Source organism: Solanum stenotomum, chromosome 3, assembly GCF_019186545.1.
Source record: "Solanum stenotomum isolate F172 chromosome 3, ASM1918654v1, whole genome shotgun sequence".
Classification (NCBI taxonomy): Eukaryota; Viridiplantae; Streptophyta; class Magnoliopsida; order Solanales; family Solanaceae; genus Solanum; species Solanum stenotomum.
Genome location: NC_064284.1, coordinates 35,342,788 through 35,359,637, shown reverse-complemented (window position 1 = coordinate 35,359,637; position 16,850 = coordinate 35,342,788). Strand labels below are relative to the sequence as shown.

At 38.9% G+C, this 16,850-nt stretch overlaps 1 protein-coding gene across 1 annotated transcript in view; it reads left to right on the top strand.

Moving 5' to 3' along the window:
* Positions 1-208: 208 nt before the first annotated feature.
* Positions 209-16,850, top strand: part of LOC125857440 (DNA polymerase delta small subunit) — a 31,138-nt gene continuing 14,496 nt past the window's right edge. The window contains exons 1-13 of the mRNA XM_049537033.1: positions 209-352; positions 442-571; positions 960-1,066; positions 1,191-1,314; positions 1,519-1,626; positions 3,603-3,718; positions 3,818-3,901; positions 6,902-6,970; positions 7,053-7,124; positions 7,239-7,330; positions 7,407-7,534; positions 7,800-7,901; positions 7,969-8,036. Coding sequence (XP_049392990.1) covers positions 296-352; positions 442-571; positions 960-1,066; positions 1,191-1,314; positions 1,519-1,626; positions 3,603-3,718; positions 3,818-3,901; positions 6,902-6,970; positions 7,053-7,124; positions 7,239-7,330; positions 7,407-7,534; positions 7,800-7,901; positions 7,969-8,036 — 1,257 coding nt within the window. The 5' untranslated portion in view covers positions 209-295. The remainder of the gene's footprint in view (positions 353-441; positions 572-959; positions 1,067-1,190; positions 1,315-1,518; positions 1,627-3,602; positions 3,719-3,817; positions 3,902-6,901; positions 6,971-7,052; positions 7,125-7,238; positions 7,331-7,406; positions 7,535-7,799; positions 7,902-7,968; positions 8,037-16,850) is intronic.

Here is a 16,850-nt window from a genome sequence, read left to right as displayed (position 1 = left end):
AAAATCGAAAAGTTTATAGTTAAGAGACTAAAACGGTAAATATATAGTTAAGAGACTAAAGTTAATAAGTTTTTGAATAGTTAAAGGACTAAATACATTAAATGTATAGTTAAGAAACCATTTTAGATCTATTGATATAGTTAAAGAAATATTTATGTCATTTTTTGTGGAATATACATAGATAGAAATGATAGTGCGTTCAAATTTATAACGTTGGGTTATTGTGTTTAGTACATAGGGAAGTGAAGTAGGAAACTTTAATAGCGCAAGCAGTGGGAAGAGTATTTTTGCTGCCATGGTATCAATGGAGAAGAACCTTCTCCACCGAAAACAATCACTTTACCAATCTTTGGTATTTATTCATCTTCCTTTATTCTTCTCTACTCTAGTCTAGTCTACTTCCTCTTTTTTACTTTCAATTTTATCTTTTCATCAAAACAGGATGAGAATTTTGGGATTCAGAAGGAGGTTTACAGGGGTCAACAATACAGCCAAATATATTTTGCTAGGCTCCATTTGATGCGAACTCTCCTTTACTCTCTCATTCCCAATTGGAAACCCCATTTACCTGGTAATTACTTTTTTCTTGTCTTTTAGGGCTTCAATAACCTGATAAACTTCCCAATTCATGATTGTACTTCCCATCTTTATCACTTGTGTTTGATTAATCTCCATATTTTGGTGAATATTTCTGGTCATCTTTCTTCTGCTACTTATATTGGTTAGTTTTTTTAAAAAAACTACTATATTAAGAGTTCTGACGTTTGTATTTATGGACATTTCACTAACTTGTGTCCATTATTAAAGAATGGAAGAGTGCAAGTTGCTCACTACTCAACTGAACTATTTAGGTTTTTAGTTGCTATTGTTGGAATCATTTAGAGCTTACTTATTGGTGCTTAGAACGTTTACTCAAAATATTACATTTTTCCTTGTGTTTTGTTTCCGTATCCTTGCAGTCTGTACTGTTCTGGGATTAGAGGAAGGCAAAGATTGCATTATAGTTGGGACACTCTACAAGCACATGAAGCTTAAACCTTCTATTCTGGATGAGTACTCTAAGGAGGTATAAGACGTTGATTTTCATAGCTAAAGTTTTATTTTAGAACCAGTCTTGTGGAGATATGTCTTGTTCTTGTGTGTTAACATATCCCTTCTTTAAGTGATTACTAATCAAACTGGTTATACAGAGATCTGTTTCACCGCTTGTACAACGTCATAACTTTACGCACCTAGATGATAATTTAGTTCTGGAAGATGAGAGCGGAAGAGTCAAACTAAGTGGTTGTTTGCTGCCGTCTACATATGTAACAGGTGAGTAGCTTTAGCTCAATCCTGTCATGTGGCTGGACTGTTGTGCAACTGATTTTGGTTCTATAAATGAGGGCTTTATAGCTGGTTATCTAATGCCATTTTTGGTTGGAGATGTTGTCACTGGTTGACGCTGCTTTTCTATAGGAGAAAGTTATTTGACTTATGAAATGAATTGCTTTTACATATGTGAATCTTTCGTCGTAGGAAATATTATTGCATTGCATGGAAAAGAAACTAGTGCTGGTGAATTTTTGGTTGAAGATGTTCTAGAGGCTGGCCTACCACAACAAATAGAGCGGCCAATTCAACTAGGTGTCAAGTACCTAACTTCTCTTTGTTTAGTTGTCTATGACATTATCCAGTGATATGTGCTTGTGTTCATTGAATACTGCATTCTGCCCAAAAAATCGAGCTAAAATTTCTTTAGTTTAGCCTACCCTTTTTCCTAGGATTGTTTTGATAAAAGCATGCTTTATTCTATGTGAACAATATGAATTTGAATCGTGGAAGTAGAGTAGATCCTGGCCAACACACTATGTAAGCTTAGTTGATAACCTAGGATGCAAAGTAGCCTCACTGCCTACTAAATACCTTGGCATGCCACTGGGTGCAATGAACAAGAGCTACTAAAGTGCCGGAAAGATGTAAAAAAAGCTGGCAAGGTGGAAGAGTCCGTATTTATCCNGGGGGGGGGGGGGGAGTCTGACACTTGAAACTGAGTAATGGATGTCCTTCCCACATATATGATGAGTTTGTTCCCTACGCCAAGGAGCATTTAAAAGAAGTTTAATCAGCTGAGGAGAACTTTACTATGGTAAGGGAACAAGGTGAAGCAAAGGTACAATCTGGTAAAATGCCGATCTCGTAACTCTTTGCAAAAGCCAAGGAGATTTAGGTATAAAGAGACTTGGTCTACAAAATACTAGTCTATTACAGAAATGGTTACAGAGATTTTGCAATGAAGATATGACCCTATGGAGCAGCTTCATCTCATCAAAGTATGGGCTTCCGAACCACTGGATCACCAAGGGAGTTGCTTGAACGTTTGGCTTGTTCTGTGTGGAAAACCATCAGAAGATTGTGGCCTCTCTTCAATACCAACTTGACCTTCAAGGTTGGAGATGGTTGACAAGCTTCTGGAATGAGCAATGCAGAAGTGAAGATAAGTTGATGAATCTCTTCCCAGATATATACATCTTAAGCCTACAATAGAATGTCACTGTTTCTCAAGTGTGGAGTCCTCAAGGTTGGGACCTAATTTTTAGAAGGGCCTTAAGTGATTGGAAGGTTGGCAGAGTAGCAAGTTTGCTGTAGGTACTGAATGCTTTCTCAGGAATCTCCATTGGCCTTGACAAGCCAATTTGGAATTTGCACAACAAGAGGGTATGTATTCACTGTGAAAAGTGAAATCGTGCTACTGGGGAATGAATAACAATCAATCACTGACAGTAGTTTGGTCTTGGAAGGTAAAAATTCCTCTCAAAGTCTCTTGCTTCACATGGCCGGTGATGAGAAGAGCCCGTTTCACCAGTGAAGTGTTGCAAAGAAAAGGTTTACAGATTTGCTCAAGGTGTTATATGTGTGGACAAGAGACAAATGTCAATGACCATCAATTCTTGCACTGCAAAACAGATGTAAATCTGTGGAACATGTTCTTGTGTATACTAGGGTGACTTGGGTAATGCCCAAGGCTGCTTTTGAAGTGCTAAACAACTGGAAATGAATTGGAAGAAGAGGGGCCGAGGAAGACCAGAGGAAGAGTGTTCCAGCTTGCATCTAGTGGACACTATGAGTTTTTTGTGTGAATATATGGTTTACCTTTATCTCAAAAAATTAAATTTCTGTCCAATTTTTTCAAGTTAAGTTTATTTTATTGTGAAAGTCTCTAATATCTTGTTTTATGTCGACTTCCTTCAAGGCCCTCTTACTACTCAGTCACCTCTCTCTGTAATGGTAACTACAGCATGCGTTGCTGGCTCAACTATAATGAATATATCTGTTTCTAAGACAGCATCAATAAACAGAGTGTCTTGAATTTCTTTTTGTTAATGTCTCATCTATTTATGGGCTCATTTCTGATTTTCATCAGCCTGTCCAGGTTAATTTTGAAGCTCAGTAATTGCATAATCAATTGTATATGATTTTTTTTTCATAACTAAAAGGTTGGTAGACTCAAGAAAAGTGTCAAATTCTTTGATGCAGCCTTCAACTTGGGGAAAAACAATTTTTTTCATTTCCTTTTTTTTTTTTCTGGAACATAACCAGACATCTTCTGTTGGATTTGATAGGTGAAGATAAATATGTGGTTTTCATCTCTGGTTTGAGTGTTGGGAGAAGCTCTTCTAATCCTCTCCAATTTCAACTGTTAGTTGATCACATTACTGGACATTTAGGAGATGAGAAGGTTCAATAGTATTCTATGCTTTACTTTCTACTAATAAGTATTGGATACATGACAATCTAACTAATATTATGCTATCCTGTAAACGTACCACTCGAAAAGGAACAAAATATTGCAGCTCAAATAGTTCAAGTTGTTATTGCTGGAAACTCTGTTGAAGTTCCTCATGGACTTCTCAATGGACAGGTATGTTTACTTTTGTGCTTGTAGCAAACTTCTGACTTTCCATCTCTTATTTTTCCATTTTCTTTTCCCTTTATACCTCAGAGAAATGCTACCTCTCATTATAGAGGAGGAATTTTTGCATTCACATGCCAGAATTACTAACATTACTCCCTGTCTTTAAACTTGTTGATAAAAGCAGCCAATTTGCTGTTCCAGATGTAGAATAAATACCAAGAAGCATATTTGAGCAATTGCTCGTTTTAATGCGCCAGATGCTCTGTGATTATAAGTGCTACATTAATTTGTATGGCTTTTGCTCATTAGAAAATGGAAAAAATGAAGGCAACAAGAAATAACACTAGTAACTGGTTGGTGCCAAGACTTGTTGTTGTTGTCGCACTTGCATTAGATCCAGCTTTCTCTAGTCTTTTCAGTTTAGTTAGAGACCTCTATGTCAATGTAGGGTTAAGTGAGATTTAGTCATTTAGAGAAACTATACTTATAGAGAACCCTAATTTACTTAAAGACAAATACTTTAATTTTAATAAATTGGTCATGAACGGACCAAAATGGTTCCAGAGGATCCTTACTGATGATAAGGGAACTCCCTTTCCTCCCTTCACAACAGCCTGAGAAGATTGTTAACCTCTTTAACCTCTCAGTCTGACAGGTTTCTCCTAACAGATACCTAAACTCTATATTCGATAGAACTTTCCTTCATCTCCTTTGCCGGCAAGAAATTCTAACAGACTCAAAACCATCACATAACGGTATTTGTTGGTACAATCTTTGATTCTGTATTGGATATTGCTATAGAACTTCTCCAACACTTCCATAATGCTTTTTGAAAGAGCTACCTTACATGGTATAGTAAACTCGTTCATATCCAATCTTCTTGATGAGTGCCATTTTTCCCTGTGATAACTCTTTTCAATAATTCTTGCTCTTCCACGTCTAACCTCCGAATCCATTTACCTAGCAAGGCCTTGTTGAACGCCCTCAACTCCTTGAATTTATACAATTTCTCTTTCTTCTCTAATGGTTAAAAATAGATGTAAGATTTTAGTTCAGCTATTCAGCCAAGTCATTGTTTAGATTTAGGTATTATATGGTGAAGGAGAATATTGAAAACACTGGGGGGGGGGGGGGGGGNGGGATAATAAGCAATAAAAATTTACCCTATTTGGTCTAAGTAGGCTGACTATATACTGAGGTTCAAGAACTGCAAAAGATACTGGTTATTTATTCAAATTAAGCAAGTATAAAAGTTATCATTAAATTAAAAGTCGATCATTAGAAGGAAAATTTTGGGGGCTCTCTAGAAATTTGCCCATCGGAACCCTAATATTTGCCTACGAGTCACGCTGGAAGGCGTCATGGCTGCCTCTTCCCGGTGGAGAACCATCACCAGCACCCATAATACCCTCATACTTGAACTTGTTAACCCCATAAATCTCTAAACCTACAAACCCTATTCCCATCAAGGATATAACGTATGTACATGGTGAACCAATAGTTATATGGGAATAAAAAGAAGTGGACAACATGATTGTACAAGCAATTTGCATTTTGCTGTCATAGGAAAATTCTCCTACGGGTGGCCTGAACTAGAGGAATTTGTAAAATTGTGCCTCTTCAATGCGAGATGAAGGCAGAAAGCAATATTAGCTTTTTAAGAGATAGGCATATACTTGCTCGACTCACCACCATGGAGGATTACTTACATGTAATGTCAAAACAACTTGGGTAGTTTTCTAGTGACATGGCTCAGTTGGTTTTCACTTGATCACCAATAACGTGACCATCATGTAGTTTTCACTCGATCACCAACAATGAACACACCCTTTAGTTTTCACTTGATCACCCAAAAGAACCCACACAACTCACTCCCTTTTTTTTCTCACTTCTTACTTCACTACACTGTTATCATGTATTTAGAAGCACAAGAGAGATTCCTGGAGTAAGCTGTGTACTTTATGTTGTTGCTAATTCTCTCTTATACTTTTGTCTGAGATCTTCCTCTTGAATTTTCTGACTGTTAGTCCTCATTAATTCTACCGGATTCTTGTTCTGGAAATCAGTCTTACTTTTTTTGAAACTTGGTAACTTGGAAATCAGTCTTTGACTTGCTTGACTACTCTTGGAGATTCTGTATGATCCTCGTCCTTGATTGCAGTCCAGCATCATTCCAATCTTGAGCGACTTTTTGACGTTGTACTCATGCCTGAATGTAGTCTTTGTTCAACCTTGATTTGGAAAAAAGGGTCTCCTTTGGAGTGCTCATAGACAGCCTCCATTGAGAAAAAGGAAGCCTTGAAGTGAAAATTTCCCCCTTTTTCATTTCTTATAATTAAGTCCTATCCGTGGTTGCCATATTCAGAGGATATTTCTTCCTTGAGCCACGGCTTCTCAAATCTTCCTTCTACAGGAGTGATTTTTTCTTTTTTGAATCTTGGCAGCGTCATCTTCCCCCTTTTAGAAGTCTTTGCCTTTCACATGTCCATCTCCCCTGGACAAACAAGGCTCAGATTTTTGTACATCTTGAATTTCTTGCACCATATCTTCATTGTATATTTTTGTGTCTTCGTCCAAAGAACAACTTCATTAATGACTGCACATTGTTATTCAAATATATTTGTCATCATAAAATGCTAGGGTTAACAAATATTACAGTGACATAGTTAAAAATGTCCAATAATAGTTACTTTTTCAGAATACAAAATTAGGTCTTGCTTCTATTATTGTTATTAACTTAGCTGCTTTTGGATCTTGAATTTCTTAAACCTTTGATGGTCGTGCAAACTGAGTTGATACTTAATAGTATTTAATCAGTACAGGATCATTTCGTGGACTCATGTCTTCGATTCATTGGATTTTTTCTCTGGTCTTCCCCTAAAAAATGATAAAAGGAAATTCTTTTTCCATGTGCTGCAAATTCTTATAATTGAATTTCCTCGGAACTGCAAATGACTAGTTTCCTAGTCTCCATCAAGACACTAACAAAAGTTGATTGTGTCGCAGAATTTGGGGTCAAAGGACCAGTCCAGATTGTTTGAGCCAATTAAAGAGCTTGATATTTTGTTAACTCAGGTATTCTTATCCTAAATTGGAACCAACATACTAGTGCAAATTGTACAATATGGGTTAAGAAAATGATTTTCTCCTTTTCCAGATTGCAGCAAGTATACCTTTGGATATCATGCCAGGGTCCAGTGATCCAGCAAATTTCTCCCTGCCACAGCAGGTCTTCCTTGCTTAGCACAGTTTTAATACTTCCAGTCAGAGCTTTTCCTTGATTCATTTTCTTTAGATTTTCAGAGGTTTAATTGGTTATCAGTGATCATCTGTTAAATTTCAGCCTCTCCACAGATGTCTTTTCCCTGGATCATCAGCTTATAACACTTTCAGATCTTGCACGAATCCACATTGTTTTGAACTTGACAACATCAGGTAAGATTCAATAGTTGATTAGTTATTAGTTAAAGAAATGTATTCATTGTTTGCATGGTTACTGCATGATCATCAGGTTCCTAGGTACATCTGGTCAAAATATTGATGATCTTGGCAAGTATTCGGAGGCAAACAACAATATTGACTTTATGGAGAGAACATTGAGGTGGAGACACCTAGCACCAACAGCACCAAATACCCTTGGTCAAAACCTTTTGCCTTGCTACACTTGGAAGTTCTTATGATTGTGGTTTCCTTGCCTAAAGTTTTCTACTCTGCCCAGTTTATTCTTTGATTTTACAAATTCATGCTTTTAGATTGCAAATTGAGTTGGTGACACAAAATAGATGATCTTGGAAAAGGAAGAGCTAAAAAATGACTATTTTTGTTCTTTGAAGAGTTTGCAATTCAATTTGATTGCATATATTTCTTCCAACTGAGTTGGTATATTCATCCATTACATTTCCAGGTTGCTATCCCTTCACTGATAGGGATCCTTTCTATGTCGAAACATGTCCTCATGTTTATTTTGTTGGCAATCAGGATAAATATGAATCTCGCTTGATAAAAGGTATGTTTTAAATTTTTGATTTGTTCAAGTTTCTGGAGAATGTGTGTGATCATACTACTATCTGCAGGATCAGAAGGGCAGATGGTAATGCTTATTTGCATTCCTAGATTTGCAGAGACTGGAGTTGCAGTGGTGGTAAGCCTCTACTGTTTTAATCAGTTGTCTCCTCAGCATGTTTAAATTAGCATAAGCTTATCAATTATATAGCCTCTTCTAACTTTTCGTGCAATGAAGGGAACTACAGAAAGAAGTTCTCTTCTGAGACAGATATCAACATTTTCTGCATAATGGATGTGTCTCTCTATTAAACATGAATTGGGTGCTTAATAAATTCTAGCTTTCCAATATATTTCCTGTGAAGGGGGAGTGTTATGGTGCTAATTGATATGCACTTGCTAATTTGCATAGTTTTTTCCGGAATTGTTGTTTAACGGATATTTATCATTTTAAGTTAATTTAACCTAAATTGCTCGGACTCGGGTGCGGGTGTCCGATACGGTTGCGTATCCGCTATGATCTAAATTTTAAGATTACGCTTGTATGTCGAGCTGGGGGACAAAGGTGGGGATAAGAAATTGTATAGGCTCGCAAAAGCAAGAGAGAGGAAGGCTCGCGACTTGGACCAAGTGAAGTGTATCAAGGATGAGGAAGGCAAAGTATTGGTGGATGAGACCAACATCAAGCAAAGATGGCGAAGATACTTTCACAAACTTTTAAATGAAAAAGGGGGCGGAGACATTGTGTTGGGTGATTTGGCGCACTCTGAAAGACTTCGGGACTTTGGGTACTGTAGGTGTTTTAGGATCGAGGAGGTTATACGTGCTATTAGTAGGATGAGCAGGGGAAGAGCGACAGGACCCGATGAGATTCCGGTGGATTTTTGGAAGAGCGCGGACAAGGTAGGTATAGGGTGGTTAACTGGGCTGTTTAATGTTATTTTTAAGACAACAAAGATGCCTGATGAATGGAGGTGGAGTACAATGGTGTCGTTGTATAAAAACAAGGGTGATATCCAGAACTGTAACAACTACAGGGGTATCAAATTGCTAAGCCATACTGTGAAGATTTGGGAGAGAGTGGTGGAGATGAGGGTGAGAAGAGGGGTGTCCATTTCTGAGAATTAGTTTGGATTCATGTCGGGACGATCGACTACCGAAGCCATTCATCTTATGCGAAGACTGGTAGAAAAATATAGAGAAAGGAAGAGAGACCTACATATGGTGTTCATTGACCTTGAAAAGGCCTATGACAAAGTACCAAGGAATGTCCTTTGGAGGTGCTTGGAGGCTAAAGGTGTCCCGATGATTTATATTAGGGCGATAAAGGACATGTACGGTGGAGCCAAGACTCGGGTTAGAACGGTTGGAGGTGACTCGGAACATTTCCCAGTTGAGATGGGGCTGCACCAAGGATCAGTCCTTAGCCCTTTTCTATTTGCTTTGGTGATGGATGAGTTGACGCGGTCTATTCAGGAGAAGGTCCCATGGTGTATGTTATTTGCGGATGACATAGTACTGATTGATGAGACGCGGGACAGAGTTAATGCGAGGTTGGAGGTGTGGAGACAAACGTTGGAGTCCAAAGGGTTCAGGTTGAGTAGGACCAAAACAGAATATTTGGGGTGCAAATTCAGTGATGCGTTGGATGAGGCAGATGTGGAAGTGAGACTTGCCACACAGATCATTCCTAAGAAAGAAAGTTTTAAGTATCTTGGGTCTGTAATCCAAGGAAGTGGCGACATCGACGATGATGTCACACATCGCATTGGGGTTGCTTGGATGAAATGGAGGCTTGCCTCTGGAGTCTTGTGTGATAAGAAAATTCCACCTAGACTTAAAGGTAAGTTCTACAGAGTGGTAGTTAGACCGACCTTGTTGTATGGAGCGGAGTGTTGGCCAGTCAAGAACTCACATGTTCAAAAAATGCATGTTGCGGAGATGAGGATGTTGAGATGGATGTGTGGGCACACTAGGAGCGATAAAATTAGGAATGAGGGTATCCGGGAGAAGGTGGGAGTGGCCTCTGTGGTGGACAAGCTGAGGGAAGCGAGACTGAGATGGTTTGGACATGTGAAGAGACGGTGCGCAGACGCCCCAGTGAGGAGGTGTGAGGGGCTGGTTGTAGAGGGTACGCGGAGGGGTAGAGGTAGGCCTAAGAAGTATTGGGGAGAGGTGATTAGACAGGACTTGGCTCAGCTTCACATTACTGAAGACATGACTCTAGATAGGAAGGAGTGGAGGTCGCGTATTAAGGTCGAAGGCTAGTAGGGTTAGCGTGCTGTCTTTCCTTGCGAGGGTATGGGATGTTAGCGTTTGTAGTAGTCCTAGCCTTGCACTTGCAGTTCTTGGTGATACCTATAGCCTTATGTTGTTTACTGCGTTTCACTTCTTACATTATTTTATTGATGTTATTGTCTCCTTTGTTGATTATATACTTTCTTATTGGATGTTACGTTTTATACACTGTTTTCCTCTCCTTTTACTTGGATTTGATGTACTTGAGCTGAGGGTCTTTCGGAAACAGCCTCTCTACCTCCACGAGGTAGTGGCAAGGTCTGCGTACACTCTACCCTCCCCAAACCCCACCTAGTGGGATTTCACTGGGTATGTTGTTGTTGTTGTTGTTGTTGGTGATACGTATCCATGTATGGATATGAGTTCAAGGATTCGGACACACTCATCTTTTGTGGGGAAGAAGACGAACAACTCAGATATAGAGTAATATTGGTCTTGTTTGAAGGAATCTCTGGGTTGCATATTAATTGGAGAAAGAGTTTTCTTTATCCCATTAATGAAGTACATAACATGGAGGCACTAAACATAATCCTAGGTGGACAAGTTGGGGCTCTCCCAACTACATACCTTGGGATGCCATTGGGTGCTAAATCAATGTCTAAAGAGATCTGGAGCAGTGTAATAGAAAAGTGTGAGAAGAAACTGGCTAGATGGAAGGGGCAATACTTGTCTCTCGGAGGAAGAGTTGCTCTAATTAACTCGGTCCTAGATGCTATGCCTACTTACATGATGTCTCTATTTCCCATTCCAGTAGGGGTCACAGACAGATTGGACAGAATCAGAAGGAAGTTCCTATGGCAGGGAAACAAGGAGAAGAAAGGTTACAATTTGGTAAAGTGGAATGATCGTATAATAGAAAAAAGGTATGGGGGTTTGGGTATTAAAAATCTGCAGAATCATAGCAAGGCCCTCAGAATGAAATGGTTGTGGAAATATGCTAACGACAAACATCCGTTATGGAGAAAAGTCATCAAAGCCAAGTATGAAGAAGAAAGTAGGTGGATGACAAAGGAAGTATTTTCCCCATAAGGAGTGAATCTGTGGAGATCTATAAGGGCCTTGTGGGATGATTTCAAGATCAAAACCAAGGTTAAGGTTAGAAATGGGGAAAAGACAAGCTTCTGGGGAGATGACTGGCATGAGGTGGGGATTCTGAGGAATATCTACCCAGATATCCACAACTTAATGTTAAATCAGCAAAGAACAATTGCAGGAATGTGGACACCTGATGGGTGGGAAATCAGTTTCAGAAGACAAGTAAATGACTGGGAAATCACAAGAGTTGCAGATTTCCTTAACACTATTGGCCAGTTTAAAGGAACACAAGAAGAGGAAGATGAGCTTTGGTGGCAGGGCAGTGACAAAGGAACCTTCAGGGTAGGCAAAGCATACAGATGGTTGAATAGTCACAATCAACAGAATGTCAACTGGCCCTGGAAAACTATATGGAAAGTGAATATACCCTACAAGGTATCATGTTTTATTTGGCTCCTATCTAAGGAAGCTGTCCTTACACAATACAATCTGATGAAAAAGGGGATAATTTTATGTCCGAGATGCGTTTTTTGCGGAGAACAAGCAGAAACTGTTCGGCATTTGTTCCTTCACTGCAAGATCACATGTCAGCTTTGGAGGCTATTCATAAACCTTAAAGGTTTCTCCTGGACTATGCCAGGAAAGGTTATAGAGGCCCTTCAAAGTTGGGAAGAAGCTGGGGTTCTGGCAAGAAGCAAAAGTAGGTGGAGAATCATACCAGCCAGCATATGGTGGACAATCTGGAAGGAGAGAAATTCTAGGTGTTTTGAGAACATAGAAAATAGTATAGAGCAGATCAAATTGAATTGTATCTTGATTCTATGTTTTTGGTGTAATCAGATTCGGCCTAATGATCCTGTATCTATTATTGATGTGTTAGATTCATTATAGACATGGGATCATAGGATCTGGATTTACTTGTAAATATGGCCCTAGTACAGCCCATGTACTGATCTGTTTCTATAATAGACACAAAGTTACCAGTTTCAAAAATAAAAAAATAAAAAAATTCAAATATCTTGAGATAGAGTTATAAAACCTAAATTATGAGATACTATGTGGAAGATTGAGGAGAAATTATTGATCAAGAGGCCACTTCTGGAAGGAGATAAAAGGAAAGGGAGTGACAACAAAAGTTTATGTATACAAGGTCTTCTATTTTCTTCAATGTCACCTTAGTTTTTGTTTTGATTAGAGAAATCATTGAATCTATCTAGAATTTTTCCCTCAAATTTGGTCTAAGTACCCAAAACGGTTGACCAGATCAGGTACGAATCCCACACCCACACCCTCACCCATGTCGTGTCGACATGGGTGCGACACCAAAAGTAAAGAGTCCGAGCAACTTAGAGTTTAACCCTTAGCTAGTTCTCTTAAAGCTTTTTGAATTGTTAATCTCAAGGACAAGCGTGCTATACTTTAAAGTTCCCCACATTTTCTACATCAAGTTTCTTATATAGTTATAATGGATGACTATATCATGTGTTTGTTGTGCACACTTAGAAATGGATATGTCAAGTTCTTCTTTTGTTACCATAGTCTTACTCTTCCCTGTTGTCCATACTTTAAAGACTCGTCTTCTTGACAAACACCACTGGTAGACTTACCTGAAGATACAAGAACAAACTCCCAAGTACTACTAGAGTGTAAGACAAACATCTCCTCAATCATAGCCTGTCACCAACCTAGATGAGAAAGAGCTTCACTTGTACTCGTAGGGATAGAAACAAATGATAGTGATGATACAATCGATGATAGCTTAGACAATATCAATGATAACATAGAAAAGTATAGATAGGATTACGGTTACGAGTAGAACAAAAACCTTTTTGAGTGGCAATAAGAGGACTCACTGGAGACAAGTCTGCAATAGGGAAAGAATCTAGTCGTCTGTGAATTGTCTTGAACGGTTGATGAGTGCAGACGATGATAAGTCAAGAGTGGTGGAGGTGGAGCTGTGGGAGATAGAGCGGAAAGATAAACAATGACAAAATATCTAGAAAATGGAATGGATAAAACCTTAGAATGCCAAGTTTCTTAGTTGAGGAGAGTGTAAAGTAGGTAATAGGTTTGACTTTCAAAGGAGGTAATATTAGTGGACATAAGGTACCGTTTGACATCGGTTGAGTAGCACCGATATCTCTTCTGTTATCAGTGAATTCAGTCCGAGCAACATGAGCATTCTGGAAGGTTGACCATGTAAAGAATAGCTCACTTCGCCGAGGGCCTGTGCACCCCCGGGACTAGTCGGGGCTCAAAGAGACTCGGACACCCGGTGCAAATCAAAAAAAAAAAAGAATAGCTCACTTCAAAAGTATTGCCCAATTTGTTACAATAGCTACATCTTGACCAATTTTTCCAAGAATGATATCCTTTCGAATTTCCTGTCTGAGACACTTGAACAAAAGAGTTGGTTGATGTCACTGTATGACGGGATGAAATAGGTGGTTCAACAAGCCGTAATAATTGAGAAAATAATCCACAGTAGGGACAATAAGGCTAGCCAAAATTTGGTTCGCACCTAGTCAAGTTAATATGGAAGCCTGGAAAGTATCAAAAGAAAAAACGTCTTACGACGTTACCCCAATTGCTTTGTCAATATTTGTAGTACCAGGCATCAACTCATTGAACTCTTCCATCACTACTTGAACTTGTCTAAGACAGGTGAACATCTCCAAATCCTATTTTTTAACGTTAGTCAACTAAGAAATCACATTATAAAAATGAGACATTTGTGTATAACCCACGAGCCTTTTTCAAATTAAAAAGCAAGTCCGGAATGGACCAAACTGAGGCATCAACTCCGAATCAATAGATTTCCACAATAGGCTACACAATTTTTTTTGAGAAGGTAACAACTTGTATTCTATTTCCACAAAAACAGAAACCTGCCACAACAAGTTACAGGTTTCCTAATTACAATTGAGGAGGAATATCTAGAAGATCTTCAACCCTTTTAACAAAAATTTACAATGATCCTAAGACATCCATACTTGATTCTAGATCTTCCCTATACTCCTGTTTACACCAAAAATGAAACAAAACTAAGCACTTCATCTTCATCTTCTGGATATTGTTGCTCTTGTTTTGATGGCACCTGAGGTTTCTTTCTATCCAAGCAGCCCACCAGATACAAGCTGGTATAATTTTCCACCTATCCTTATGGTTTGACAGGTTAGCATAACTGCTCCAAATCTTCAAAGTCTGATCTATTTTCCTTGGCATTACCCAGTTCAGATCCTTCTTACTTAGAAACATTTCCCATAGTTGAAGGGTAATCCTGCAGTGTATAAAAAGGTGGGTTACAGTCTCAGCCTTTTCTTCACAGAAAAAACACCTAGGACTTGGATGTATCCCCCTTTTCATGAGGTTTTCTTGGGTTAAAACAACTTGTTTGGCCACAAGCCAAGTGAAGCAAGAAACTTTATAAGGAATTTTGACTTTCCATAAAAGCTTCCAAGGCCAGTCCTCAATTTGATTATCATAAGGGTTAAATTTTTTATAGGCCCCTTTCACACTGAAACTACCTTGACTGTGGCCTTTCCACTCCAATCTATCTTGGTCAGTTGAAGTTCCTTTGAATTGCTCCAATTTGCTGAAGAACTCAACTAACCTCAAAATCTCCCAGTCATTAAAAGGTCTTCTAAAGCTCAAATTCCATCCCTGATTTGACCAGACTTCGGCCACGATGGCCCTTTGTTGTTGGTTTAGGGTGTAAATATCATTGAAGGAATCCCTTAGGGGGGCTTGATCTAACCATTTGTCTTTCCAGAAAAGTACCTTCCTGCTATCTTCTGTTCTTATGCTGGAATTTTCTCTAAGCTTTGGCCACAGGTTTCTAATGGACCTCCAAAGGTTGATCCCATAAGTATCAGTGACCATTCTGGTGGTCTAATGATCTGCCATTTCATACTTCAGCTGGATTACTTCTTTCCAGAGAGCTAACTCACTAGAAGCAAATCTCCAGAGCCATTTCATCATAAGACATTGGTTCTGAGTTTTTAAGTTCCTGACCCCCATACCCCTTTTTTGTTTACTCCCAATCAGTGCATCCCATTTTACCAAGTGGAATTTCTTGGTTTCACTGTTCCCTTCCCAGAGAAAATTTCTTCTTAGAACATCCAATCTCTCAATGACCTCATCAGGGATAGGGAAAAGGGACATCATATAGGTAGGCATAGAGTCCAAAACACTATGGATTAGTGTTAATCTTCCTCCTAAGGAGAGATATTGACTTTTCCAGTTCACCAACCTCTTCTCGCACTTCTCTACCACCCCATTCCATATATCTATAGACCTATTCTGATCACCCAGAGGCATGCCCATATATACAGTTGGTAGCTCCCCAATACTTCCACCAAGGACCCCAGCCATTGAGGTTAGGTTAGGAACCTCATTAACTGGATATAGGAAGCTCTTATTCTAGTTGATGTGTAATCCTGAGATTGCTTCAAAAAGAACAAAAATGACCCTGAGAATAATGAGTTGGTTCTTACTAGCCTCATAAAAGATCAATGTATCATCAGCGTACTGCAAATGGGTAATCTCCAAGTTTGAGCCTTCCCTGTGTGAAGCTTTGAATCCTTTTAACCAGCTATTTTCTTGAGCAATTTTCAACATATCATTAAGACTTTCCATGACAATGATGAAGAGAAAAGGCACCTTAGAGATGATCTTGTAAACACTGCTAATCAAACTGATAGGTCTGAAATGTGTGAGCTCTTTAGCACCCATCTTTTTAGGAATCAAAGCCACATAGGTAGAGTTGAAGCTTTTCTCAAAGAAACATCTTTCATGGAAATTCATGATGGTACTAATTACTTCCCCCTTTATTACTTCCCAGCATTGGATATAGAAAGCCATGGTATATCCATCAGGGCCAGGAGCTTTGTCTTCAGCACAAAGTTTCACACATTCCCATATCTCCTGTTCCTCAAATTCCTTTTGAAGCATTTGATTGTCTTCAATAGAGACTCTGCGGTCTGCCCTGCATCCTCCAGCTGGCCTCCATGTCTCAGTTTCAGTATATAATCTTTGATAGAACTTCTCATTCTCCTTCGTTATAACTTCTGGATTTTTGGTTGCTTCCCCATCCACCATTAGTTCATCAATATTGTTATATCTTCTATGGGCATTTGCTGATCTGTGGAAAAACTTGGTGTTGTTGTCACCATGTTTCAGCCAGTTGACCCTTGATCTTTGCCTCCAAGCTATTTCCTCACATTTAGCTATGCTTTCAAAATCTACAAGGAGTTCTGCCTTTGAGAGTGTCTCATCTTCTGTTAATACTCTTTGATCCTGAATTTCCTCCAATTCTGCCAGCTTCGCAAGGATGTTCTGTTTCTGCATTGCTAAATTCCCATTGGAGGTCTTAGCCCATTCCTTCAATTTATCTTTTAAGGCTCTCAATTTGAAAGCTAAGATAAAATCTGGCCTCCCTTCACAGACTATAGAATTCCACCACATCTTAACTCTATCCAGAAACCCTTCTGTTTGCAGCCACCAATTTTCAAATTTGAAATAAGATCTTCTAGGTTCCCAGTTCCCACTTTGGAGCAAAATGGGTGTGTGATCAGAGGTCACCTTGTGTAAGGTTGTCTGCTTAATGTTCTTGAATTCC